General features: G+C 55.9%; 3 protein-coding genes across 5 annotated transcripts in view; 1 reads left to right on the top strand and 2 right to left on the bottom strand.

Annotated features, from left to right (window-relative positions):
• ZHX3 (zinc fingers and homeoboxes 3) overlaps positions 1–505 on the bottom strand; it is a 46,322-nt gene extending 45,817 nt beyond the window's left edge. For all 3 annotated transcript variants that reach the window (XM_030963038.1, XM_030963037.1, XM_030963039.1), the window contains exon 1: positions 449–505. The gene's annotated coding sequence lies outside the window, so the exon portion shown is untranslated. The remainder of the gene's footprint in view (positions 1–448) is intronic.
• Positions 506–1,301: 796 nt separating this feature from the next.
• On the top strand, positions 1,302–14,755 carry LPIN3 (lipin 3). Its single transcript, XM_030963581.1, has 20 exons — positions 1,302–1,310; positions 6,719–6,919; positions 7,228–7,323; positions 8,090–8,298; positions 8,500–8,628; positions 9,066–9,186; positions 9,347–9,728; positions 10,335–10,434; positions 10,556–10,719; positions 10,802–10,895; positions 11,061–11,130; positions 11,220–11,312; positions 11,887–11,948; positions 12,092–12,221; positions 12,462–12,610; positions 12,776–12,862; positions 13,781–13,933; positions 14,202–14,313; positions 14,405–14,508; positions 14,620–14,755. Exons 1-20 carry the CDS (start codon positions 1,305–1,307, stop codon positions 14,753–14,755), a joined length of 2,598 nt encoding a protein of 865 aa, XP_030819441.1. The 5' UTR covers positions 1,302–1,304.
• Positions 14,756–15,814: 1,059 nt separating this feature from the next.
• Positions 15,815–27,652, bottom strand: EMILIN3 (elastin microfibril interfacer 3). Its single transcript, XM_030963373.1, has 4 exons — positions 27,252–27,652; positions 23,938–24,060; positions 20,828–21,075; positions 15,815–20,361 (listed from the first exon to the last, which is right to left on the bottom strand). The coding sequence occupies exons 1-4, from the start codon at positions 27,431–27,433 to the stop codon at positions 18,467–18,469; spliced, it is 2,448 nt and encodes an 815-aa protein (XP_030819233.1). The 5' UTR covers positions 27,434–27,652; the 3' UTR covers positions 15,815–18,466.
• Positions 27,653–27,852: the final 200 nt, after the last annotated feature.

Raw genomic sequence — 27,852 nt, 5'->3', positions numbered from 1 at the left:
AAACCCAGACTAAAAGAAAAACAACACAGACCACGCCGGGGGAGAGGGGCTCCGAGCCGCCCCACGCAGCCGAGCGGGTCCCGGGCGGCCTCACGCAGCCGGGTGCTCACGCAAAGCTCCCAGAGTGAAGGGACCGGATTTTTAACTGGGTTCATTTCAATTTTAATTGCTGGCGAGCCCGCGGCAGCGCGGCCCCGGGGCTCTCCGGCCAGCGGCAGGGGCAGGGCAGGGCAGGGCTGGGCACACCGGGGCGGCGGCGGGCGGGGGGGTCCACGCGTGTTCCGACCCTCGGGCGGGCGCCCCGCACGGGGACGGGGGGCGTGAGACCGCCTCGGCCCCGCTGCCCCGCACCTGCCGGGGCTCTGCGCTACCGGGAGCAGCGGGTGCGGGCGGGAGCGAAGCGCGGGGCGTGGGACCCTCCCCGCCGCTCCGGGCGCTGGGCACTCACCCGCGGCAGGTCCGTGGCGGCTCGGCGGGGCTCGGTGCGGGGCGGTCCGGTCCGGTGCGGTCCGGCAGAGGCCCCGGCCCCGAGCGCGGGGCGGGCGGCGCAGCGGGCGGGCGGGCGCCGCCGAGCGCAGGCATCGGCGGGGGGAGCGCGGGGCGGGCGGGCGCGACACACACCGGCATCAGCCCGGCTCCATCGCCGGGCGGGGGGCGCTGACGTCACCGCTGCCCGCCGGAGCGCGCCTGCGCGCGGGGACACCCGGCTGGGTCGGGGCAGTCCCGGGACCGGCACCGGCACCTGGGATCTGGGATCTGGACCGGGATCGGGATTGGGCACCGGGTCTGGGATCGGGACAGGGCACCAAGACTAGGATCTGGACTGGGATCGGTCACCCGGACTGGGATCTGGACTGGGACAGGGCACCAGGGCTGGGGTCGAGACAGGGCACCGGGACTGGGATCTGGACCGGGATCGGTCACCGGGACTGGGATCTGGACCGGGCACCGGGGCGTGCAGCGAGCGCCTGCACCGGGGCTTTGCCCCCGAGTGCTCGCAGCAGCCCCCCGAGCGCCCGTGGGGTGCGCGTACCGGGGAGCACCCCGAACACGGGGAGGGTGATGGGGAGCGTGCGGCCACCGCCGGGGCCGGGCACGGCGCGGTGCACACCGGCCCCCGCTGTCCCCGCCGCTCTGCCGCTCCCCGCACGGAGCTGAACCGGCCCGGCGGCGCGGGGCTCCGCTGGAACCGGAGGAGGGCGACGAGCCCGGTCGGTCCGCGATCTCATCAGCGCTGTCAGTAACCGCGGGCGGCTCGGGGCGGGCAGCCCTGCGCGGTGTCCGAGGCGGCGGGCCCGGCAGGGATGGTTGTGTGGCTGGAAGCCCCCAGCCCCTTCCCTTTCCCGGCCGCCGTCCCCCGGGCAGCTGGGGCTGTCTCACCCGCTGAGGGACGGAGGCTGCTGCGGGTGGGGGGCTCAGGGGTCCATCCACGGGGTGAGCCGGACCCAGAGCTGCTGTCCGGCCCCCCTGGCACTCCCCGGACTGGAGAGGTGCTTGGGGTGCCCAAACCACTGCACCCCAAGGCTTTGGCAGCGTCACTCCCAGCCTGCTGTGAGCAGGTCAGGAATTGAACCGAGCACCAACTATTTCCTTTAAATAAAGTGTGTCTTGGAAAGATCTTGTCTTGAAATCAGACACCAGCTTTGGACAAAAGATAAAAGATTTTCCAGTTGCCTAAATGTGCACATTATCTCACTTTTCCTGGATTCAGAGCTGATGTTCAGACTCTGCTCACAGTTACATTGATGTAAATATATCACTTATCTAAAGCTATTGGCTTTAGAGTGCGTGTCCTGGCTGGGTTGTTGGGAGTTGGGACACAAAAGCTGAGGGCTCTCAGTTCAGAGACTTCATTTTTCAGGACCATGTTTTGCTCAGGGCCCTCAGCTCTCCCAGTCTGAGGGTATTGCTGGATTTCTCTGCAAGCCCTGGCTCTTGGAGCCACACAACTGCGTGGGAATTGCAGCGTTCTGGGTTTTTTTTATTAAGTAAGCTTAAACCCTTTGTGTTTACAGAAGAAATGTGAACTTCCAACAGGTCAGAAACAAGGAGCCAAATCAGCAGAGCATGTTTTAAAACCAGAACGGATGGTTTCAACCAGTCCTGCTGCTATAATTCAGCTTTTTCAATGCTTGTGATTGGGGACTGAGGATGGCATTTCCTCCTCTTCAGGCAAAATGGCTTTCCCACCCACTCCATCTCATGCCAGGCCAGTCTGACTTGATCTTTCTGGGAATGAGAATGAAAAAATAAAACCAACAACGCTGTTTTCCTGTTGTGTTCCTGACCCCAGGGCTGGTATCCAGAACAGCTGGACTGTCAGGAGTTGTCCCTATGCCTGAGGGAGTAGGACACCTGAACCTCGCTCCCCATGGCTTTCACAGGACAGAAATTTGACCCCATCCAGCTGTGCTGACTTAGTGTTTCTGCCTCTCCTCTCATCCTGTTTTGCTGAATCACTCCTTTCACAAGCCTCTGGAGCTCTTTGTTGATCCAGGAAAGGAAATGGGAGCCCCAGCCCAGTCAGCTGAGGGTCAGGAAGCTCTGCCAACCTTCCTGAAGCTCCCCCTCCTCTTGAAATGCTGATTCTCCCTGCTGGGAGAAGGGGCCATGATAACGAGAAAGCCCTTTCACATCCCAGTGTCTGGCAGGGATTCCCTGGAGGGTCACAGCAGAGGAATGTCAGTCAGGGATGAAAACCCTGCCAGCAGCAGGCAGCTGCTCCTGGGCACTGCCTGCCACAAGGACCTTGGGCCTGATGGGTTGATTGACTGCTGTCGCCCAGCCCCACGGCTCTGGCCATCCCTCACCAGACCCTGCAGCATCCTGCTCAGTGCACAGCATTCAGGAAAAGGCATCCTTACAGCTGTGCCTCAGCCTGCCTGGCTGCTGCCTGGATTTTGCCAGCATCTCAGGAAACCCCCTGAGCCATCACTCAGAACAGCCATGGCACAGCTGGGGATCTGCTGCAGGGGCATGGGGGCACAAGCAAAGGTTGGTGTGTCAGGAACCAGGAGTACACATTGGTGGGGAAAACCAGGTGGGCAAGGAGATTTGGAGTTAAGTGATGGGGTCTGTACTTCTGCAGGGTGCCCTAGTGCCTGGAGCTCATCCCTGTGTCCAGAGGGTGGGGGCTTGGAGCCACAGCAAGGCTGAGCTGCCTGCTTGCTCCTGCTGGCATTTTGTTCCTTATCCAGATGCACTCAGCTGGCTGAGGAAGAAATGGTGTTCCGTGCTTGGATGTCCTTTGTTGAATGTCCTCTGCAGCATTTTTTACCAGTTACCAGGCATTTGCAGTCCCCCCAGTTAGCAGGCATCTGCATCGAAATCTGCATCCCAATCTGTCCTTGCTTTTGTGTTCCAGCCCTGGGGTTTGTGTTACACCCTCAGGGCTTGCAGGATGTAACCCCCTGCCCTGGGTGAGACCCACTCCAATGGCATCAGTCTAAGGATGACACCTGAAATGTCACACCCAAGGTGTCTTGATGGAGGTTCCAGCAGCTTCCTCCCCTGCTGGGCAGAAGTGCCCAGTGACCTGGCCATGGGCTGTGGGGTTTGGTGGCAGCTGCCGCCCTGCAGTGCCAGCCCACCCTCGTCAGGGACTGCAGCCATGCTGGGCCATCCACAATAGCTGCTTTCAGTCCAATTTCACTGAGGGGCAGAGCTCTCAGAAGACTAAGCAGCTGAAAATAAGCTTCATTCCTCAGCAGATTTGCCACAGCCTTCAGGAAAGTTCCCGTGTTGGGACTGGGACAGGCACAGGGGGGATGTCTGTGCCTCCAGTTGCCATCAGCATAGCTGAGGAAAGTGAGGCACTGGGTGCTAAGAGGGCTTTCCTGGGAAGGAGCTGTGGCATTTCTGCAGATCAACCCATCATCTGAGACCAACAAGCTTTGGATCCTTCTTCTCAGGGTCTAAAGATGTCCTAAGCAGCCACCCTCGATGTTTGGTGCTTCCCTGCCCTCACAGCACAATGTCAGCTCCATGAGTGATGTGTTGGTGAGCCTCCATCCCTAAAGTGCCACCACTCAATCCCCATCACTCCAAAACCCAGCAGAGAAGCTACTGTGGAATCACCAGCACAGAAGTCGGGAAAATACAGGACAAAGCCCACACCAGTCACATCCCTGCCCTGCAGTTATAGTATGGTGGGAGTCAATGCACTTTTTGGGGTCAGTTTCTCACCTGAGTTCACCCAACTATTCCTACATCACTTCCCCACTGCTCTCAGGCTCCCTGAGGTCTGGAGAGCATCAATTTTCCTGAAGTGTCTGCTTTATGTGCTCTCCTTTCACCATGCCCTCTTTTCCCATCCCCATGGAGACCATGCAGGGCAGAGCAGCCCCAGGGGTTTTCCTACCCTTGATGTCTCATTAAGGCTTCACCATGTCCTGGTGGGTTGGAGAAGGAAGGGTCTCCATGGGCACAGGGCAGCTGTGCTCGGGGCTGCGGGAGCAAAGGGGCTGTTTGTTTGTTGGCCGAGCCCCGGGCGCTGGTGCCAGCCCAGAGCCAGCCCGGCCGGCCGGGGCCCTCAGAGGCCCGGCGGGAGGCAGGGTGTGCGGCCCGGGGCTGCTCGGAGACGGGCCCGGGGCTGCTCGGGGACGGGCCCGGGGCTGCTCGGGGACGGGCCCTCCTCTCGCTCCGGTGAGAGGAAGGAAGCAGCAGGGAGAGGAGGAGCTGAGGGTGAGTGCTGCTGCCGGCACAGAGCAACCCCGGGGTTTAGTTTTGCCCCGAAGTCGCGGAGGTGCTGAGGCTAAGCCCAGGTAATGGAGAAGGCCCTGCTGGTTTGCAGCGTGCGATGAATGGGAGAGCGGCTGTGGGTGTGAAAGTGCTGCTGGCAGTGGACCAGGAGTAAAGCACACTGGTGTCTGCAAAGCACCTGGTTTATTTTGGGCGGCTCTTTGGGTCTGGAGGTTAATATGGGCTGTTGGCAGGGGACGACTGTCCCCCTCATCCTCCACAAGAGCTGCATGGTGGAGGGCTGTGGTCCTGGCGGGTTTGGGGGCTGAGGGCTGGAGATGCCCCATTCCTCTAGAGGGTTTATTGAATATGACTTGAAGACCATTTCTCTTGCCCTGTCTGCCTATTAATGTCTCTCCAGACTATAACCTACCCTTCACCTCCCTGATGGGCCTGCTCCATCCATGGTGGGGCTGAGGCCTGCAGGGAAAAGGCTTTCTCTCCATTCTCTCCCTTCCTCCAGCCATCCCAGGTGAGGCCCACAGGGAATTAAATTCACTGAGCTGAAAACTGTACCATAGTTATCCAGACTCCAGCAACGAGATGCTTGGGGAGTGGGCAGCTGCCCATTGAGGCAAGGGGGGACAGTGGCTCTGCAGAGGGGACATGGTCCTGGCACTTGTTTTGTTGTGTGGCTGCAGTGTTGTGTTGAGCTCTTGCACCCTGCATTCACCATGAAGGTGGTGCTCAGTGCATCATATCTGAATAATTTCCAAGCCTCCAGCCCAAATCCTATGGGATTTCTCTGCTCAGGATTTCCCTATGCACTTTCAGGTCTGTGTCAGTGTATATCTCAACTGGAAGCTCATAAGTGCTGCCTGGGAAGCATCTGGGTCAGTCTGATCTTTCCTCCTCTCCAAAACTGCCCCCATGTGCAGAGAGGAGCTGTCTCCCCTTTGCTGACAGGCCCTGTGGCACGGCAGGGAAAGCAGCTGGAGGACTGCCTGCCCTGGCAGCAATGCCTGGGAAAGCTGGGCTCAGCAGGTTGGTGAAAGGCCCCGTGATCTGGGCCCCGCTCACAGCAGAGCTGATGGAGCCACCGAAGCTTCGGGAGCTGGCTAGCACTTCCCTGCTGTCATCCTCCAGAGAGGATCTGGGATTTGGGCTTACTCCTGGCTGCCAGGGAGAGGTGGGGGACAGGGCATGGAGCGGGAACCACATCTGCCTGCTCAGATTCCCTTCCAGGAGGGATGTCTGGGAATGGGACAGGGCTGAGCTTATGCAAAACGGATCGGAGAGGCTTGATACCTGCTGGGGCAGAGGGCTTGTCGCGTGGCACATGCTTGTCATCATCCCTTTGGGTAAGGAACCAACTCCCTCCAGCTGCCCTTTGGGTGGAGTGTGCACTGGGTGCTGTGCTGAGAGTCCCTGGGGACACCACATCATCACCTGGCTGTGCTGCCCAGTACAGGAGTTCTGGCTTGTACAGGAGCCATGTCTGGCTAATTCTGCAATGCCTAAGTGGAATGCCTTTCCTTCTGAGTGGGAAATGTTAGGTTTGGACTTTATTGGAAGCGAGTGTGTAGTGTATGGAGCAGCTCGGACTTCCCACCTCTCTGTCATGAGTTGTTTGGGAATTTCTAAGGACAGTGCAGGACAGGAGGTCTCCTGCCAGCCCAGTTCTTGTTTGAATGGGATATTGACAGCTTGACTGTGTTGTGTTGCTGTGAGGTTGTATTTGCCCTCTCAAGGAGGAAATGTGATGGTGTATACCCAATGGCAAGGACATCTCTCCACCAAGCTGGATGCAATAACTCATGGTCTGACTTCTGTCCTGTTTTCTGGTGCTCACAAAGGCTGTGGCTGATCTTCATCAAAGCCCTCAGGTGTTTGCCTCAGTTTCTCTAGAGGCTTGTCTGTCTCCATGGTGGGGCTGTGTTGCAGCCATGACATGACTCTCCTACACTAAACTCACATTGCCTTTAGTTGCTGGAGCTCTCTTCTCCTACCTGGTTCTATTTATGTCTCTCCCTTGCAGTCTCAAACCATGAACTATGTGGGGCACCTGGCTGAGAGTGTCTTTGTCACGGTGAAGAGGCTGTACCATGACATGAACCCCGCCACCCTGTCGGGCTGCATCGATGTGGTCGTGGTGAGGCAGCCCGACAACTCCTTCAAGTGCTCCCCGTTTCACGTGCGCTTTGGGAAGCTGGGGGTGCTGCGCTCCAAGGAGAAGGTGGTAAGTGGTGCCTGCCCTGGGGATATGCTTCCTTCCCAGTGTTTCCAGACCCAGGATTTTCTATAACTCACAGGTTATGGAAGGACTTTGTTTGAGGGGAATGGGAGCCTGCTGAAAGGGTTGAGGGGGATGCCCCCAAATGGAGCGCATCCATTTCCAGAGTGGAATGTGCTCTCCAGGAAAATTGGGAGAGGTCCCTTGCCTCAAAGGCTGTGTGGCTGTCAGCCCTGTGAGCAACTTCAACCCATCCCCTCCATCTGGAAGTGCCCCTGTGCTCAGATGGACAGGATGCTTCTGTCCCTTGCCAGGTTGACATTGAAATTAACGGAGAGCCTGTGGACCTGCACATGAAGCTGGGAGACAATGGAGAGGCCTTCTTTGTCGAGGAGTTAGAGGAGCATGAGGTTGGTTATGAGGAGGTGCTGCATGTCTGTGTCCTGGTGTGACTCCCTGGAAGTGCAGTGTTGAGTTAGAATGACCAGGTTTGGAATGCTGCTCTTCCCCAGAGTGACTCCATTGTCCTATCTGATGTTTTCTGTGTCTGGAAAGGTTCCTGATCAAAGAACCTTGCAACCCACATGGTGGAGCACCCTGAGGGAGTATTAGACCAAATATCTGCATTCCAGACTGGTGTCCATCAATGGGCATGGCTGCTGGCCAGACAGGTGGATATCTTGGAGCTTGGCCTCTCAGGGGATCTTGTGGCAGTGGTGAGAATGAGACAGATGCTGGGGCAGGCTGCCTGCTCCAATGGGAAGTGGGATGAGACTAGTTGTGTCTTCCAGAAATCCTGGCAGCTCTTCTCTTAGGCATACTTGTGGTCACTGCTGGCTTGGGCTGGGTTTGGAAGTAGTAAAGGGCTCTGGAGTCAAATCCCATTTGCAGCCTTGGTAACTCTGGTCTTGTGGTGCCATCTTCTGCCTGTCTCTCCTTGCCCGTGTTAAGGATGTCTTTAGCTTGTGGCTGAGTCACCCTAATATTCTTTTATTCACATGTTGTAGATACAAATCCTTTCCTTTTAGGCCGGGCCACAAAACCACCCCTGAGCTGAGGGCTTGGTGGTGCTGGTTGTGCTGTTCCATAGTATGCTCCATAGACAGCAAGGAGCTGCTAGGCTGAAAAGGAGTGTGCTGGAGGGAGCTGATGTGCTTTGCCCCATCCCTGTTCCAGAGCAGCTTCCCCTTCTTCCTCTGCTCGTCCCCCATCTGCAAGGAGCGGTGCATGACGGACGCTGCTCAGCCCTCCCAGCGGCTGGAGGCCTCCAGCGCTGGAGTGATCCTGCACAAGAGGAGGCGACGCAGGAGAAGGCCCAGGAAGAAGGAGGTGTTAGACACAGATTCTGACAGTGATGAGGCCAAAAAAGAGCTGCTAGCCCCAAGGTGAGCTGCTTGGTCTGGGCAGGGTGATGCAGTAGGTCAAGCCTATGGGCTCATTTGGTGATGCTCACCAGTACTGAAACAGGGGGAAAGTGTTTGCAAGTTGGAGCCCAGTCTCTTGTGGAGTAGAAGGCCAGGGAAAATGGTGAAACTGGGTATTGCCAGCTTTCTGGAGAGGAGGCTGCTGCTTGAGAGTAGCACAAGTTCCTTCTCTTTCCTCCTTTGCAGTGATGCCACATGTTCATCCTTTTCTGATGTCCTTGAAGTAACTGGGCCATTGCAGCCCCCAGAGATACGCCCATTCTCCGATGGGGAGCTGCTCGAAGCGGACAGGTAATGGGCAGAGCCAAAGTGTTCTGCTCAGCTCTGGTGAGAGCAGGGCACGTGCCCCATGGCAGGGAAGGAGGTATGGAAAAGTGACCTGGAGGTGTCGGGAGAGGACAGTTCTCCTAGCTTGATATGGTGTGGCTGGAGGAAGGCTCAGAGACCACAGGGTACACTTGAGGCCGTGGTCACAGGTGTGAGAAGCCTGTGTGCACAGGGCTGTCTGCTGATGAGGTGCTCAGGGCAACTGCTGGCATAGCACTTTGCTTCCTTGAGCCTCAGCTTCCATAGATCTTGGTCCTTTAGGAGTGACAATCTTATAGGGTAGAAGTGACTTTGTGGGAAACCAGCATTACAGGGTTCTTGGCCCTAAATGTCCTTGCACTGATAGGAGAGCAAGGGGCTGCAGAGTAGGTGAGGCCCCACATCACCTTCTCTTCTTGCAGCTTCAAGCTGAGCCATCAGCCTCCTCACAGAAGTGATTCTGAACTGCAGATCAAACCACGGGAAAGCTTTTCTCTAGGGGCTGAATCCCACATGAAGTGGATCTGGGGAAGGCTCCCTCAGGTAAGTCCCAGCTCTTGCTCTTTTTCTGGGAATGGGTGTCCAAAAGACCTGCAGAAAGCAGAGGAGGCTGTGGCCAGGCAGCCTTAGAGCAGTTGTCCTCTTCTGTGTGATGCTTTGGGCAACTTTCCATCCTCAAACCTGTTCTTCTGCTTCCCTTGAGGTGAATAAATTGGTGCAAGTTAAACCAGCCAAGTCCACAAAGATCACTGCTGTGGATGAGGCAACCCCTCTTGTTGCCACCTCTGAACATCCAGGAGGGGTTTCAAGCCCAGCAGGACCTCAAGACATGCCCCATTCCTTGCCTGTGTCTGCAAGTGAGCCAACACTTACACCCCAGGCTGGGATCAGCATCTACAGTCTGAAGGATGTCCTTCATGCTATCAGGGCAAAGACATTTTTGGGGGCCTACTCAGTCCCACAAGAGAAACAGGAGGAAGATGTGAATGCTGTGCCAGATGTGGAGCACTTTGAGGGAGCCACTGCTCCAAGGCAGGCAGGCTCAGAAGACCCTGCCTCCCAGCTGGAGAGGCAGAGGAGGCAAGGTGAGAGGGTGACTGATGCTGCTTGAAGTGGTGTTTGAGCCTGCAGATGTGTCTGACTCAGATGAGCCCCTGGGTTGTCCCTTCAGTGTAATTCCATGACTTCCAGGTGTGGTGTGCTTGCTTTGCCTTCTCTGTGTGCTACCAGCTCCTTTGCTTTGAAGACACATGCCCTAAGTGCCCACCTTTCAGTGACCACCCAGCCCCCAGGAAGGCTTTCTTGCCTTATGTTCCCTAAAGTCCATCCTTCAATGTCTCTGCTTTTGTGTACTTAGAAGATTTTTCAGCAGTACAGGCCATACCTTAATTTCAAGTGTCAGACAGCACCTGGCCTGACTTGTGTGTATCCTGAGCTTGCCAAGTCAGGGAAAATCACAGAGAAGCATTTCTGTGCCCTCCTTCACAGTGTATTTAAGGATCATGCTAGTGCAAGTGTCTTGAGACACTTCTGTTGCTGTTGACTTCCGGCAGTTTTTCCAGTAGGAAAACGTCTGCCCTGTTTGTATGGTACATGGATGTGAAGAAAATGCTGTTGGCTTTCTTGATAGATGCTGGGGTGATTGGAAAGGTGATTCAACTAAGCTCTCTCTCTTCTGTCTATGCATTGAGGATCCATCAAAAGAACTCGTCACAAGGGCCCCAGAGCCATTTACCTGGAAGACTTCTCTGATCCGAACAAGAAGCCAGTGGCTCTCTATTTGGCCGAGAGGTATGAGTTGCCCCAGCTGGCCAAGCTCAGACATTTTTGAGCAATTCCCCTGGCACAAAGGATGGAGGTATTGTTTAAAGTTATTCTCTGATGTCACCACCATTTCCTCCCTTGCTGGCAGTGACACAGAGCAGAGTTTGAGTCCTGTGACAGACCCCAGCAACCCTCTGAGTATCCAGCTGCCATCCACCTCGACTGCCAACAGCCCCGTGGACTCTGACTCGATGCCCACAGTTGCCCTCTCACTGTGTGGGGGCCTCAGGGGCGACACGCAGATCTCTCATGGTAGGTGGGAGGAGAGGGGCAATCTGCAGCCCTGAAATCCTTTCTATCCTCCAATGTCATAACACAGCCTCTGTCCCACCAGAGAAGTTCATGGAACACAGGGTCTCCTACCAGCAGTTTGCTGAGAATCCAAGGCTCATCAGTGACCCAAACCTGGTGATAATGATCAACAAGAAGTGAGTGGCCTACTCTTCCTGCTGCTTCCTCCCACAATGGACAGCGTGGCCCCTTTGTCCCTGTAGGAATGTGACTCCATCCCAGAGCATGATTGCACCAAAGTAGTTGTGGGACCTGGCCATGCTGCAGGATGGTGATGTACTCATCTCTCTTGCTTTTTCCAGGTATTACAACTGGGCAGTGGCTGGTCCCATAGTCCTGGCCCTGCAGGCTTTCCAGAAGAACATTCCTGAGGTCAGTGGTACAGCACATTTACTGGCTATGATTCTCAGCGGGGCCTGGGCTGAGGAATGACCTCATCTCATGTTCTGCCATGTTCACAGAGCATCATCGATGAATTGGTGAAGGAGATGATGCCCAAGAAAGACAGAAGATATTGGTTCTCCTGGAGGAGGAGAGAAATCCCAACAGAGGAGGTATGTTTGCAGCAGTGGATATGACAACCACATCCCCAGGGGACAGGCATAATTCTGCTGACTGGCCAGGGTGGGAGCAGGGTCCTGGGGATTGCCTGAGGTTGACTATGAGGACATCCAGGACCTGATGAGGTGACATCTTAAGGTTGCTACCTGTCCCTTTTGGTCTGTTAATGCCTGAGCAGCAGAGCAGCACATGGTAATGCAGAAATGTGGACCTTGTAGTGGTGAGACCTCGTGCTGTGTACCTGTCATGCCAGGTCCCTGGGCACCATGTGTGCTTGCTGGTCTCCCTGCCCCACCACAGCATCAGGCTGTGCTTCCTCTTCCATCAGCAGTGTCCCTGTGAAGGCAGGGACTGCAGTGATACCTCTTTTGGCATTGCTGTTCCAACTGGAAGAAAAGCAAAGCAGCCCATGCTCTTGCTCTTAGCTCTGTGCAAGCACTGCTCAGCTATAACAGAAACATCTTTGTTATCCAACACTGTGTTGAGCCCAAATCCAGAACACAGCCCCATACCTAAGTCACTGTGAAGAGAATGAACCAGAACCAGCACACCCCTCTCTGCCTGCAGCAGCAGCCAAGGCCAAGGAAAGCCAGCCTGGGAACACTGTGGCGTGACCTTGTTCAGCAGAGGTGAGTGCCTCCCTCCCAGGCCATCTTCTGGAGTCTGAATACTCCTGTTCTCCTACGTGACTAATTATTCTTAAGTTTGCTTAATAAAAGAGGATAGAAAGCTTTTTTAAGACTCTGGCTGACTCCTTCTCTTCTTTGTGTAGGCAGGAGGAAAAGGAGTCACCCAGTGAGAATGAGCCCCAGCACCCTGGGGACGCGGTGGCAGCGAAAGCTCCTGCTCAGAAACCTCTGCCAAACTTCAGGAAATCCCTGCGGCTCTCCTCCGAACAAATTGTATGTATTTATTCCTCCATCTTCACTGTCCATGTGTGTAGGGGTGAGACAACCCTTAAACAGGGATTTCTCTACTCCTGACCTCATGTTTTCATAGGACATCCAAATATTTTCCCTTGTTGGCCACCTTGTACAGTCTTGGGACCTCTGGCCTGGGTGGGTGGCAGTCTGGCCTCTGGCAAGCCTTGGATTGGTGTGAATTGGTGCTGGTGTAACACTTTTGGTGCCCCTCTGCCCCAGGGAAGGTTGAATCTGCAGGATGGCCCCAATGAGGTGGCATTCAGCGTGACAACTCAGTACCAGGGTACGTGCCGCTGTGAGGCCACCATCTACCTGTGGAACTGGAACGAAAAAGTGGTGATCTCAGACATCGATGGCACCATCACCAAGTAAAAGGCCTTTCTCCTACCCCAAAATCCTTGTTTTCCCCTATTAGGGGAGAGTTCTCCTTTAAAGGCTTGCATAAGCAGGCAGAAGGGAGCACAAACCCTTGTGGGCTGGGGGTGGCTGCTCACCACGTTGGATGGCACTAACCCAGCCTCCTTTCCTTTGAGATCGGATGCTCTTGGACACATCTTGCCACAACTGGGTAAAGATTGGACTCACCCTGGGATTGTTAAACTCTTCAACAAAATCCACCTGTAGGTATTGGATCAGCTGAGTTCAAGGGGAGGTGGGAAGCTGGTTGAGTCAGAGTCAGGGCTTCTTACTCACTGATGCAGGCCCAGATGGCTCCACTATCTGCTGTCAGTGATGGCTGATGCTGGCTGTGCTGCCTACGTGATGTTGAGGGGTGAAAGCAGAGGGTCCCCTGGGAGCAGATGCTTTTATTTCCTTCCCTGGAAGGAGTGTGCATCAGTGGAGACTTTGTTTGGGAGATATAGCTGAACAGCAATGGAGACAAGACCACCTAAGGTCACACCTGAGAAGGGGGGCACGGGGGTCCCCAGCACTGTGGTGCTGGTACCTCTCTGGGCACCCAGCGATTGCTTCCCTCAACCCAGGGGACTCACCTGTGAGGTGACACCAGCAGTGAGTCCCTGCAGAGCCTCTAGCTTGGTGCCTGGCCCCTGTGGCCACTGAGAGGCACTGTGGGCCCGTGGATGGCTCATTCTGGCCCCGGGAGGAGCACGGGAGGGATGCACTCCCGGGGATTGCAGGGACAGGCATCTCGGCTGCCTCTGGCCACCGCGTACCGCCTCAGCCCAGGCATCTGCAAGGGCCGGGTACAGCCCTCCACAGCTGACAGGCAGTGCTGTGGGATAAAAGTGCTGTGTGAGAGTGCTGAGCACCAATGGGGGCTGTGCAGCCGGGCTGGGTGGGTGTGTGGCTGCTGGGATGAGCATGGAGGGTGGTGCAGGGGCTCCCAGTGTGAGGCAGGTGGTGATTGGGATTAGCTGGGGTTTCCAGATAAGGGATTCATGTTTTTGGTGGAGCCACCTTGCTTACTGGAATAAGATTTGGTCTTAAGCCGGGTACTTTGCTACCTCTTCCTCCTCGGAGCAGGAGAATGCTTTGCCCAGGCCACAGCTCAGAGGGGCTCCCTGTGTTCTCTCTAGGAATGGCTACAAGTTCCTCTACTGCTCGGCCAGGGCTATTGGCATGGCCCACATCACCAAAGGCTACCTCAAATGGGTCAATGAGCAGGGCTGTGGCCTCCCCATGGGCCCCATGCTGCTTTCCCCCAGCAGCCTCTTGTCTGCCTTCCACAGGTACTGTCTTTTCCTGCACTTCCTGTATCCCTGGGGACAGCACCCCCTTCCCCAGCTTGAGCCCTGAGGGTTGTCCTGGCCTTAAACTGCTCTGCCCTCCTTGGTGCACAATGCTGGGGAGCTGCCTGACCTTGCTGGAGCTTCACAGTGAAGCATCTGTTGCACAAAACCTCTTACCTTTCAAATTACTTTCCTGAGCCCCAGACAGCTTTGGTGCCCACAGTCCTGGCCAGCTGATGCCACTGTGACCGTGTCTCTTGTGCTGCAGGGAGGTGATTGAAAAGAACCCAGAGGTGTTCAAGGTCCCCTGCTTGACAGACATCCGAAAACTGTTTGCTACAAAGTTTCCCTTCTACGCAGGCTTTGGGAACAGGCCCAATGTGAGTGAGTCTCCAGGTGTGCAGGGAGGGCTCCGGCTGGGTGGCGGTGCCTTCCTGCAGCTCTCACTCTGTGCTGGCCTTCCTTGGGCAGGATGTCTACGCTTACAAGCAAGTGGGGCTGCCAGAGAGCCGCATATTCACAGTAAACCCCAAAGGAGAGCTGATCCAGGAGCTCACAAAAACCCAAAAGTCAACGTAAGCAAAGTGTTTATTCCTCTGCATCTTTGGGACGGCCCAGCTTTGATGCAGAGAAGCATCAAACAAACACCCAATGACCCCTGTGTAACTTCTTTCTTACCCCCACAGGTATGAGCAGCTGTCAGAGCTGGTGGAGGTGTTCTTCCCTCCTGTGGGACGGAGGGGCAACGCTGCTCTGGTGTCCCCAGAGTACAGACACTGGAGATCTTCACTGCCTGATGATGACTGGGATGACTCCCCCTAACCCCATCCCTGTGGAGACCTGACCCAGAGCTCTCCTGCATGTTCTTTGCCAGGACTAAATGCTCCAGGTGCACCTCACCCTCCCTGTTTGGGCATTTTGCACTTGTAATAGAGGTCATGGCACCCCTTAGCAGGAAGCCAGAGAGGGTAAGAGGGAGTTCTGACTCTACAAAAACTCCAGTTGCTAAACACAAATTTGTGAAAGCTGGGTCTCTTCTGGTGTTTGTAGCTCCTCTAAAGCCTGGCTCTTTTTTAAAGCTGGTGGTTGTTCACTGTTGTATTTATTGATGAGCCTCTGCTATAGCTATTACTACCTTTGGTATGACCAGTGTTCCAGACAGTCCAGCTACCTGCAGTTTGGTAGCTGAAACTGCCCACCAACTTGTAAAGGCTGATGGAAGATGCTGGAGTTTTGAGTGTTCTGAACAAAAACCAATAATAAACAGTGCCTTAATCAAGGTTGTCTCTTGTCTGCTCTAGCCCTGTGCATAGAAGTGGGAGCCAGGCTCCAAGTCCTTTCTAAAATGTGATTGGGCTTATTCTTATTCAAGCGTCCCTACCGAGTGGGTCCTTGGGGTGATGGGATGCACTTCTATCAAGGCCAGATTGCTAGGAGCCTTATCCAGCCTGGCCTTGGATGTTCCCAGGGATGAGGCATCCACAGCCTCTGTGCACAGCCTGGGCCTGTGCCTCACCACCTTTAGTAAAATACCAGTTTTCTTAGATAAAATCTTAATTGACCTGCTGCAGCTGAAAGCCATCCCCCCTTCTCCTCCCACCACAGACCCTGTTGAACACTCTGAACCCATCTTTCCTATGGGACCCTTCAAGTCCTGTACAGTTGCAGTGAGGCCCTTCCATGGTCCTCTCTTCTCTAGGCTGAGCATCTCCAACTCTCTCTTCATGGGAGGTTTTTAAAAGTTATAAAGTTAAACAAAGGCAGAAGCACTGCTGGGCTCCTTCCTCCAGTCTGGCATCTACCTTCTCCTTACCTGACCCCTGTGTGTAAGTCATCCTGTCTGCCACTTCTGGAAGCCACACAAGTCATTTTGATCCTGGAAACCTCAGCAAGAAATACTTTATTTTTTTCCTTTCCAGTACAAACAGTTTTTCAGCTTTTAAAATCTGAACAAATAGACATGGTTTTAAAAAGAATAGAACACAGTCTTTTAACAGGATCAGTTATCAACTGCCTCAGAAAGCTGCCCATGCAAACACAACCCCATGGGCAGCATTTCCTTACTCTGCAAGCAATTTTTAAAAAATGCCCAGTTTTGTACAAAGTTCCTTTCACTTTTTAAACATGAATAGCTGAGAACTGAAATAACAAACTGTCCATAGCTTCAAGTGACTAGTCAGGAATAGTCCAAACATAGCACCATTTTCTGGAAGGCCAGACTTCTTCCTTGTCCTGGGTTTGTTATGGCCAGTCCTGGCTCCCTCTTTTCTGGGGAAGCTGTTCCTGTTCACTCACTTTAACCCAGCCCTGGCTGGGAACAGGGAGCCTGGCCCTTGGCTTGGTTTTCTCTTTGGTTTTCTCCCTGGTGTGAGGGGATGGAAAAGGGGCTTAGGCCGGATGCTCCCCCTGCAGGGTGAGGGCTCCCCTGGCCCATCACAAAGTACTCAGGGTTGCCTTGAGGCTCCTTCCTTAGGCTGGAGGAAAAAATAAGTTTTGTTGTCTAAGAGAAGGTTTTGCAGGATGCCCAATGGCAGCAGGAGGTTATTCCTCAGCTGGAGAAGTGTCTCAGCAGCTGGAGGGTAGCTCCAAATCAGCAAAGGCCAGAGCAGTGAGAGCAAATTCTGGTGCTTGATCAGCTGGCAGGGGTGGGAAAGTGGTGAGGGGGGCCACATGTCCTCTCTATGCTCCCACAGCTCGTGCTTCTCTGGAAGAGGACTGAGCTTTTATTGTCTCAGGGGAACATGGAAGGAGCTTTTACTGCCTCGGGACCATGGCTACTGCACTCAGTGATCCCTGTGGTCCTCCCTAGCCTGGAAGCATGTTTAAGGGAGCTCACCCAGATTTTCTGGGGGAAAAAAGGTGCCCAGATGCATGTCTGCTGGGAGCTGCTGCTGGCTTGTGCTAGGCAGAGCACGGAGCTGCTCCTTCATGCAATCAGGGGGGATCAAGGAGGGAATCATGGTGCAGAAGAGCAGGGACAGCCTGGTGAGGGTGACAGGCACTGGGCGAGAGCCAAAGGCTGGCTGGTGTGGGAGGGTTCATGAGCTACAGTGCTGAGAGAAAAGTATGTTCCTCTGCTATAAAGTGCCAGAGGTGCTTGGATGGAGGCTCTTTAATTTCCTCCTCATCCTAGTAATGAAGTCCCCATTAGCTGATCAGCAGAGGGTGCCCATGGTGGGCTCCTAGGGAGAGGTGGATTCTGTGTGCAACAGCTCTGCAGGACAAAGCTGGAGCTGCTCAGGAGCATGGACAACGTTTTCCAGCCTGCCTATTTGTGGGAAACCAGAGTCAAGCTGGGTAAATGATGGGCGTTTTTCATTCTGAGCTGAGGACAGGCCTCCAGAGGTGTTCTCACAGATGCCCTGCCTTGTTCCACATTGGTGTTGGTCCCAGGGCTAACCCAGTGGGATCAGAAGAATATGAGGAGGACGTGGGCTCCTGCTCCTCCATGGCTGCACTCACACCCTGGAGCAGCTGGAACTGTCCTGCCTGGGATGAGATGATGGAGTTCACAGCTTAAGCAGTAAAACAGGAGAGAGCCACAGCTGGAGAACAGGACTGCTCTGTGCCCAGCTTGGTCTCTGCAGAGACCTATGGACACAGCTCTCCTCAGGGAAGACACGTGTTTTCCATAACCATCATGTCAGTCCCAGGTGTAACCAGAGAGCCCAGCAAAGTGGGATTGCAAAGCACAGCACCCCCCAGAACCATGGGGCTCTCTCCGAACACTGCTGCCACAGCTTTCAGCTGCTCAGTGTGGGTCTTTGGAAAATGGCAAAGGACATGGGGGCAGCATTAGGAAACTGGAATCAGATGGGCACCATGACACAGGATTGTTCAAAAATATACATACACATACCATATATATATATATATATATATGCATATGTGTTTTCCTAATGCACACCCTCATCTGCTCCATAAGGCATCTGCATCTGCATGGAGGAGGGAGCATTATAAATGGATTTACCATACACAAGGAGGGCTGCCATCTCGGAGAAGGGGAGCCAGTTCCTGGAGGGACGTGTGAATACGTGTGTTCTTTGAAATCTACAATTCCTGTGGTGAGTTTTGTTCCCTGCAAGGAGCCCTGGCTCTGCTCAGTCTCTGGATTAAGATGCAGGTGGTCTTTAGGTCAGAGAAACTATTCCTCAGCTGATAACTACAGGGTTTTATTCTTCAAGAAACGATAAATCCACAAAAATAAAATGAAAAAAAAAATGCTTCTGCCTCCAGCTTACTCTTGAATTGTCCTTCTGGGGTCATCAGCCCAGGAGCCAAAGCAACACCTCAGCCAGGAGGCAGTGACACTGCTGTGCCAGGGTCAGGACAGTTGCTGAGCAACAGGAGGGGAGCACCAGCACAGTGGAGTTAAGGAGAAGTGGGGCCAACAAGATTAGGGGGGAAAAAAAATGTAGCAGCTTTTCATAAAAAAATTATCCCAAGAACTGTTGTCACATTGGAGTCTGTGTGATATAATTTAATCCTGTCCTTCACAGCAGGAGAAGGAAGACACATGGCATGGCAGTGTGGCTAATGCTGCCTCCTCTCTGCCTTCTCCTCCAAGTGCCCGACCTGCTCTGCCAGCTCAGAGACCTTGGCTTGGCAGTCGAGCAAGTTGTCCTTCAGTCCTGTTATTTCCTGAGAGTGGGCAGCCAATGTCCCATTCATGTGGTCCATGTAGTCCCACAGACTGCCCGTGTGTTTCTCCAGTTCCTCCCTGATGCCGTCCAGGCTGCCGGGGATGGCCCCCAGCCTGCCGCAGGTGCTCTCCACCTGCGCCACCCGCTCGTCGAAGCGAGACACCTCCTGCTGCAGGCCGTGGGCCACGCTCTTGCAGGAGCTCAGGTCGCTGACAATCCTGGCTTTGAGTCGCTCCAGGTCTCCCTTGAGGTTCAGGACACGGCGGTTGCTGAAGAAAAGCTGGGAACCTTGGTCGTTGACCTTCTCCTGGATGGAGTGGACCTCATCCTCAATCTTCCGCTCGTGCTCATCTAGTGAGGAGTTGACATGCGTCACGGTGTCTGAGTACTGGGAGACAGAGTCCTTGAGGCCTGTCAGAGACTTGCTCACAGTGTTCAGGTTGATCTTCAGCAAGGTGATCTCCCCTTGCAAAGCCCCCGATGCTTCCTCCTCGATCCGCCGCTGGATCTCCAGGATGGTGGCGTTCAGCTTGCGCAGGAGGTCATAATTGCTGTCCATGCGGAGCAGCAGGTCCTGGTTCTTGTTCTGGCAGTCCTCGATCTCTGTCCTAAAGGTCTCCACATCTTTGGAGGCAGAGGTGCAGCCCAGGGAGCAGGTGCTCTCCAGGGTGATGAGGCGATTCTGCAACGCCTCCAGTGTCTCATCTGTCTGTTTCCTCATGCTGGCAAGCTCCCCTTCCAGCACAGGCACCACTGCTCCGTCCATGCCCATGGGAGAACTGACATTGTTCAGCTCCCCCACAATGGTCATGAACCTGTCCTCCAGGGTCTGCATTTTGTCTTCAAAGGAAGTCCTCATGCCATCCACCTCTGCCACCACTGTGCCTTTCATGGTGTCCTCTATACCAGAGCAGCAGCTCCCTGTTTCCCTCTCTGTAGCATTGAGCCTGGCTTCCAGGTCCTCAAAACGCCCTTCAAAGAGGTTCCCTAGGGTGACAGTGGAGATTTCTCCATCCAGACGTGAGTGCAGGTTCTTCTGGGACTCAGAGATGCTGTGAAGGCCTTTCTCAAGGATGTTCATGCGATCAGTGAGGTAGTCCAGGTTGCTGCAGCAGCTTTCCACCACCGTCAACCCTTGGATCTGGGTCTCCAGCTGAGATATCTCTTTCTTGATCTCCAGCTCCTTCCCATCCAGCGTCTGCTGCAGCCGCAGGTTGGCGGCTTTCTCCTCCTCGCACTGCTGCCGCACCTCTTGGATGCGGAAATCACACGTGGTCTGGATCTTGCCCAGCTTCTTCTCAAAGCCATCGAGCAGCTCCCCACGCAGGCTGCTCAGCCTCGTGTCCACGTACTCCTCCAGCAGGTCGATGGAGGTGAGGGGCGAGGGCCGGGCAGATTCCAGCAGGTGCTTGATCTGCCCGTCGTGGTCCAGGACCATGCCCCGCACCTCGTGCAGCAGATCCGCCTTGGTTTTCAGCACATCGCTCACCTCGGTCACTTTGGTCAGGATGTCCCCTACGGGAGGGTACGTGGCCATGTCAGCTTTGTCTGCCACGTCCACCAGGCCGTCGGGAATGATGCCAAAACCCACGGAGGAGTCTGGCGTGCCAGGGCTGTTCATCAGGGAGCCGATCATCTTGGTGGTGTCCTCCTGGATGGCCAAGCGCAGGCGGTCCCCCAGCCCGCTCACCAAGGTGTGCAGGCTGTCGTAGGACTGGGAAAGGCGCCTCACCTCCTCCTCCAGCCGGTCCAGGCGGTCCCCAAAGAGGCCAGGCAGCTTCCTGCCTGCACAGGGAAAGAAATAGATGTCACACATATATTTTATGAAAAATCCTTTTGCCAAGATCTTTTCTCCTGAGGAGCTGAGAAGCTTCAGCTTCTCCATGTTTTGCTGCTTTGGAATGTGATTTGGAATATTGTTTACACAGCATGTGAAATTGTTTTTACTTGATGACTAATGACAGCCATGTGTGTCGAGGCTGTGAGCCGTCTATCAACCCCATAATTAATGGGAAAATGCCCAAAATCAATGAGGAAAGGCAACTTTGAAGCTGCACGCTTTGAAAGGAACAAGATTTAAAAAGCAAGTGGTCCTCAAAGCAATCAAATGTCAGGTCTCTGATGGAAAACATGTCACCCGCTGAATTTTTGCCAGATTCATGCTCTGCACTGGAACAGAGAGAACCTGGAGGTTTGAGTGCATGACAATGGTGTGGTGACCTGGGGACATGAAGCAGGAGAAAGATCTCACCATATTGATTCTTCTTTGGTCCTGGAAACAGGTCAGGGTGGCTTTTGGGATAGGGAGGAAGTCTGGGCATTGGAAACATCTTTTGCCCAGGGGGCATTTTAGGGCTGGGATGCTGGGGCAGGAGGCCGGGCTGGTCTGTCGGGCTGTCATGGCACCCTTCTCCCATGAAGCCTGGGCAGCACCTCCAGGACAGCTCGGTCACTGTCTTGTATCCAATCTTGTACTTGGGCCTGAAGAAGGTGCGGTACCTTGCAGGAGAGGGGAGGGAGAGAGAGAGACAAGACAGTTTAGAGAAGCAACCTCAGCGTCAAGCAATAGAGCAGGGTCACAGTCCTGTTGGGTATAGGAGATCTGGGCACATGGGGAAGCCTGGCTGAAACCCTTGTGCTGCACCTGCAGACCATGGCCCATCTTCTCCAAGAGCTCTTGCTGCACCATAGCTCACTGCAGCATTACAGTGGGGTTTTGGCGCAAGTATTTTCTAACCTGGGACACTGTGTTGATTTAGAACTGCAGCTCTAGGTGTATTGCTGCAGTCCCTGGCCTGATAGGTGACCACTGTGACACTATTTGGCAACTTCTGGCCAGCAGAGCACAAGATGAAATGATGGAACTGATTTCAAAAGCCCTGCAAGCTCACATCACTTCCAAGAGGGAAGTGGACTGCTTGTAGAGGTGGTTTGCACTTTGAATTCATGTACAGAATTTCCTAGTGGGATCAAAAAAAATCCTCTTCTCAACTGTAATCCTGTCTGAAGCCCCCATGAGGGTTGAAATACCTTTGGAAAGGGTTTTCTCTCTGTGTGGAGTGCATCAGTTTGCTGGGAAGCCTAAAGGGGCTTGAGCTGGCCTGGTGAGGGTCTCCAGGGTGATGCTGTGATGTGCACAGAGGGATGGCTCCTTACCCTGCCCCCTGTCCCAGCTGGGATGCCCTGGGAAGTGTCTCCATCACTAATTTGGCTACTACAGATTGATGCTCCCTTACCCAGCACACAAGGTGCAAGCCCACCTCACAGTTCCCCCTCTGCTCTCGCTCTGGATGGGGTCCCACCAGCCCTGGGGGAGGATTCAGCTGCTCCTGCTTCCCTGTGAGGCAGCAGTGATGGAACAGGGCCCTGCTGGCCCCTGTGCTCCCCCACCAGCTGAGCTGAGCTGTACAGGGCTGAACACAGCACTTTTCTCACACCTCCAAACACCAATGCTTTAAGCCTGCCTTTTGGAAATTTCCAGTCTGAGTTTACCAGGGCCTGAGAATCCTGAAGTTTGCTGTTTTGCAACAACACACACCATCAGCCTCTTGTTCTTCTCCAGCATGTTCAGCAGAAGGTCTTGGAGGAGCAGCACAGCCATGCATGCTGCAGAGGGGCTGCAGAAGGGACCAATCCATCACATGGGGCTGAGTCCCTGCCATCCATGTCCTTGTCTGAATTCACAGTGTCCCCAGCCCAGGCTGCAGGCCTGGCAGTGCTGCTCCCACACAATTCCCAGTGAGATACAGCCACCTCCATACACACCACAGGGCAGGGGGATAAACCAAGCCCAAAGCCTCTGCTCTTTGAATCTCTTCAAAATGCCTCAACATCAATTTCCCAAAGGGACAGTTGCAAAACAAACTCTTCTTGTTACTCCTCTTCACAGATGCTGCTGAGTTGCAATGATCTTTCCTTCTGTTGTTGTGTGTAGAAACCTGCCTGGATGTACCACAGGAGATTGCTGCTCCAGCCACTGTCAGGGGGTGAAGAAAGGAGGAGGGTGGCATCCACAAGGCAGAGCAGCTTCTCTGTGTCATCCCAGCACCTTCTCTGTGTCATCCCAGCCTCTGCAGAAGAGCTCAAAGCCTTGGGCACCTCCAAATCTTTCCACCCCTGCTCCAAACAGCAGCAAGGGGAAGTATTTGCAGCCAGCTGCACAAACATTCACTGATGGCCCCAGCACGTGGAAAACCCATGTTTCCCTTTTGTCCATGGATGCAGCATCTGAGGCTCTGCAGGAAATTCAGCTGTGGGTCCAGCTGCTCTCAGAAAACACCCTGGTTTCACCCTGGTTTTGTTTGAGGAGACAAACAGAGGACATCATGGAGATGGGAGAGGCTTTGGAGATCTCCTCCATGGGTACCAGCAGCTGCAGGATGTCCTGAAGTCCCCAAATGCTGCTAAAACCCTTGTGATGGGAAGAACAAGTGAGTGGGTGGGTCCAGCTGCCCGTGTCTGGCAGGAGAGGATCAGAGCAGAGCCCGTGGCACCGCTGGGGCATGGAGAGTCCCAGCCAGCTGCCACAGGATGGGTACTAGGCTCTGCAAAGGCTTCTCTCATCCCAGTTTTCCTCCGTGCTCAGCCCTGCTCTTCCTCCAGCCTGGGAAGGATGCAGGAGAGCTTTTCCACATGGAGCAGCATCCCTGGAGGATGGTGAAACACAAAGCCCCTGCACCACCGGTGGCTCCAGCTGTGACACAGCAAAGTGTTTCCCTCCAGCACTGATGAGGTGACAGAGTTTTGCAGGTACTTTCCTGGAGCAGGAAGCACTGAGCCATCCCCAGCCACAGGCTCCATTTCCTCGTCCTCTCAACCAGATTCTCACTGAGCTGCCATCATTCTGCCACACTGCAGGTCTGTGACAAACTGCTTTCCTACACAGGCACCTCCCCACTGCCCATGATTTACCGATTTATTGCTGAATCATTGAATATCCTGAGTTTGAAGGGACCCTTAAGGATCTTTGTGCCCAGCAACTGCACAGAACACCCCCAGAAATCACACCATGTGCCTGAGAGCATTGTCCAAATGCTTCTTCCACTCTGTCAGACTCGGTGTCATGATCAACTTCCCTGGGGAGCCTTTTCCAGTGCTCAGCTGCCATCTGGGTGAAAACCTTTTCCTGATATCCAATCTAAACCTCCCCTGACAGTTTCTGAGGAGGGATAGAGCTCCCTCTCCCTCCTGACAGATCCCACCCTGCCTCCTCCCAACACCACTGCCTGCCATGGCCAGGGAAAGCCCTTCACTGCCCTCTGGAAAGTGGGGGTGCATGCTCAGAAAGGTGGCACAGGGTCTCAGGAGATAAATCTCTTTGGGAGCGGAAGGGAGCCATGGCCCAGTGTGCCCCATACTCACAGCACTTTCCCTGGGCACTTGGGTCCCCAGCTGCACTTGTGGTACTCAGCCTTGACGTAGCTCTCGGCCCCGTCCTGCAGCGTGCACGTCACGTTGCGCTGCACCACGTAGGCACAGAAACTCCTGGGGGGACACAGAGAGAGACACTGTCACCCCCACAGCCAGCAGACAGCAGTGCCTGCACTGCCAGGCACTGCCAGACAGCTCTGGGGGCAGGAGATGAAGGAGCCCCCCAGCCTGGGCAGCTGCTGGGAAGGGGCATCACAACCATGCTGCAGGAGCGTGGTTCCTGTCACTGTCACAGCCACACTGTCACCAGTGCTGGTGGTGTCCCCAGAGCTGGGCTGTGCTCAGCACAGCATGGACTGTGTGGTGAGACAGGCTGTGAGCACAATCAGAATCCCAGCAGCAGCGGTTGTAGGAATAGGATCCCAGAAACAGCTCCAGCAGTGCCCGGCAGGGGTGGTCTGTCCTGCTGCAGCTCCTGGAGTGCTGCCAGGGCAGGGGCCAACCCAAAACCTTCAGCCCTTGCTGTGGGTGCTGCCACAGACAAGGCACAGAAAGGAGATGCTGCTCTGTAGGGCTGCAGCGTCATGGGTCCCTTCATCAGAGGCAGGGACACAGAGCAGATCTGTGATGGAGGCTGGAAACCCCTCAGATCTGTGGGACAGAGAGCAGAGAGAGCCTCTTCCCTCCTGCCATCCCCCCGAGTGGGTGCCACAGGTACCAGCCAGCTTTCCTGAGCCAAGCAGCACAGCCAGGCACTGAGGGAAGCTGGCAGGGAGGAAGGCAGTGTGTGGGAAGGATGTAGGGCTGCTGTAGGACAGATGGAGGCCAAGGCTGCTCCAGCTGAAGGCAGGGCTGCCGGCAGGAGCAGATGGACTTGGTCCACAGGGGCAGAGCCAGCAGGGACGTGTGGGGAGGCAGGGATTAAGGGCAGGGGGATGTGGCAGACGGCAGAGCGGGAGGAGAGGAGGGCGCAGGCCCAGGGTGCAGAGCAGAGCTGAGGCAGGAGGTCAGGGATGAGCAGATGGGCCAGCGCAGGCTGCAGGTGCAGAGAGGTGTTCAGTGAGGCGGGAGGACGTGGCTGCCCCTGGGCCAGCTGGGGGCTCGGTGTGGATGGGTAGGGAGCACACTTCACCTGTTTGCATCAGTGCTTGTCCCTCCTTCATTGATCTTTCCCCACTCAGGGCGAGCCAAAGTGCTGCTGCTCTGGCCCCTGAGTGTGACATGGGGGGGCTGGGGGAGGGCCATGCACACCCACCCTGTGCATGCACACACACACACACACACACACTCTCAAACAGGAGACACCACAACCTCTCTTACCAAACCCTTCTGCACCACCCTGACTGTCACAGCCCCTTTCCTCTATCTCCACCTGCCAGAAGTGTCTCAACATCATCCAGACCACCACAGCAAGCCCACGAGAGCTGGGCTGAGGCCCTGCAGCTTGTGCTCAGCCCCGAGGCTGCTCTCCACGGGCCATGTGATGGCCATGCCAGGGAACTCCAGCTGCATCCCAGCCTGTGACCAGGCAGCTGAGCTGCAGCAGCCCCAGCTGCCTCCCAGTGCCCCCATCCAGAGGCTGCACGATCTCCAGCAGCCCCCCAGGGCAGGAGCTCTCTCTGTGAAGCAGCAAGGTGTGAGCAGGGTCATCCTCCCTCCAAGCCTCTCTGTGCTCCCTTCCAGCAGGGATCCCCCAATCCCACAGCCCCAGCACGTCCCACTTGCTTCCTCCAGGAGCTGCAGCAGCACATCCACCCCAGCCCCTCTCTGATCCCCTGCGATGGGCACACCACTCCCATTTGGGAGTGGCATCTCCAGCCTGCCCCAGACCTGAGCAGCTGTGCCCTGGCAAGGGGCTGCCAGGCTCAGAGCATGAGCAGGGCCCTGTGCTGCTCCCTGCTCCTCCACAAGTGACTCATTCATCCGTGCACAGGACCACAGGAGAAGGAAGGCCAGACACTTCTGTCAGCTGGAGGCAAGGCAGTTCATGTGTGTATGTGGAAATTTAGGATCACCATCTATCCATAAATCCAGGACCTGCTTACAAACAGCACCAGGTGCCTCTGAGTCAGCCAGTAGCCAATGCAGGCAGATCTACTAGCCAGTAATAAACCCTGCCTACCTGTGACTCTCAGGTTAGTGTGGCTCTGGCTTGCTCTCCCTCTCAGAACCCCTTCCCTTCTCACACACCTGTGGCAAGCAGATTTATAGCTCCAGCCTGATGTTTTTAGAGTGAGCAGCTGGAAAATGTTATGGGTTTTTGAAAGTTCTCACTGGCACTGCCAGTATTGTTCATCCCTAGTGTTACTTTATTCATTTCAGCTTGTTCATAACCCCACATCCTCCCTCTTTCAAAGGAGCCCGGCAGAAACTGCCCTAGCAAACAAGCAGAGAGGGAAGCAACACCCCGCTCTCTGCCCCCAATGTAACAGCTCTTATGCAACTGAACGGAAAAAGTCTACAGTTTGTGTAAAACCCACATTCCTCACTGCCTGAGCTTTCCAGGTTTCTTGAAAACGTATTTAAACTCCAGCATGTACGTATTTTACAAGCAATTCCCTCCAAAGCAAGCTGTTTTCACACGTAGGTCTGTGCACTGCCATCCTCCCCTCCCGCGCATCACCGATGTCACGCAGAGCAGGTACCTGTCCCTACCCCAAAACCACACGCGGGCAGTCCCATCCCCACTTCCCCAGCCCCGTCCCCACCGCCCGGAGCCCGTTCGTTCCCTCCTGGAAACACAACTCCCGGAGCCTCCTCTAGATGGAGGGGGGCACTGAGACATTCAGCCAGCCCTCGCTCAGTACCTGGCGGATCATACGGAGCGAGGGATGCCGCGGCGGTACCCAGGGACTCCCGCCCAGCCAGGGATGCCCGCAGGCGAGCCCTGAAGGTGGGCACCGGGCTTTGGGTCCCCGCGGCAGCCTGTGCCCCGGGGATGCTGCCCGCAGAGCCCGGTGCCCGCGCTCTGTTCCCGGTAAGGGATGCCCGAGGGAGCCCCGGCTCGGTGCCGGGCACGGCAGCTCCCGGTGCCCGGTGCCCGCGCTCTGTTCCCGGTAAGGGATGCCCGAACGAAGCCCCGGCTCGGTGCCGGGCACGGCAGCTCCCGGTGCCCGGTGCCCGCGCTCTGTTCCCGGTAAGGGATGCCCGAGGGAGCCCCGGCTCGGTGCCGGGCACGGCAGCTCCCGGTGCCCGGTGCCCGCGCTCTGTTCCCGGTAAGGGATGCCCGAGGGAGCCCCGGCTCGGTGCCGGGCACGGCGGCTCTCGGTGCGCTCCGGACGGGTTCCGCGGCCGGGGTCGCTTACTTGTGCTTGCCCACGGGCTTGCCGGGGCCGAGCTGCGGGCTGGAGCCGGCCGTGTAGAGGCTGTACCTGCCGCCGTAGGGCAGGGGGGCGGCGGGGGGGTAGAAGGCTCCCTTGGCGTCGGCGAGCGCCAGCAGCGTCCCCAGCGAGAGGCAGGCGAGCAGCGCTCCGCGGCGGCGCCGCATGGTCCCGGCCCGGCGGCGGCGGAGCGGGATGGGATGAGATGGGATGGGATGAGGTGAAATGGGACGGAATGGGGATGGGATGGAATGGAGATGGGATGGGGCGGGACGGGGCGGCCGCGGGGACAGCGCTGCGGAGGGGACCGAGCGCCGCCCGCCGCGCCCTGCCCGGCCCCTGCCTGTCCCTGTCCTTGTCCCCAGCCCTGGCCGGCCCTGCCCGGCGGCACACGCCGCTCCGCAGCCCGCCCGGCCCCTTTTGTAGGGCGGCGGCGGGGGCGGGCCGCGCTCCTCCTTCCTCCCGCCCGCCCACGGCCGCCGACCCCGGCCCGCGGGCGGGGACACAAAGCAGAGCCGCCGACCCCCATTGTCCCCCCGTGCAGCCCCCCCGGCGGGGCTGCAGCCTCCCGTGAGCGATGCCCACC

The sequence above is a fragment of the Camarhynchus parvulus genome, chromosome 20, assembly GCF_901933205.1.
Source record: "Camarhynchus parvulus chromosome 20, STF_HiC, whole genome shotgun sequence".
NCBI lineage: Eukaryota > Metazoa > Chordata > Aves > Passeriformes > Thraupidae > Camarhynchus > Camarhynchus parvulus.
Note: the sequence above shows the minus strand (reverse complement) of the source record. Positions and strands in the feature narration are given on the sequence as shown.

Coding starts and splice junctions, on each gene's coding strand:
- LPIN3 (XM_030963581.1), top strand. Junction 9,729..10,334: donor GGAGAGGCAGAGGAGGCAAG/GTGAGAGGGTGA, acceptor CTATGCATTGAG/GATCCATCAAAAGAACTCGT. Junction 10,435..10,555: donor GCTCTCTATTTGGCCGAGAG/GTATGAGTTGCC, acceptor CCTTGCTGGCAG/TGACACAGAGCAGAGTTTGA.
- EMILIN3 (XM_030963373.1), bottom strand. CDS start 27,433: ATGCGGCGCCGCCGCGGAGCGCTGCTCGCCTGCCTCTCGCTGGGGACG. Junction 24,061..27,251: donor AAGCCCGTGGGCAAGCACAA/GTAAGCGACCCC, acceptor GTGTCCCCCCAG/GAGTTTCTGTGCCTACGTGG. Junction 21,076..23,937: donor AAGTGCCCAGGGAAAGTGCT/GTGAGTATGGGG, acceptor CTCTCCTGCAAG/GTACCGCACCTTCTTCAGGC.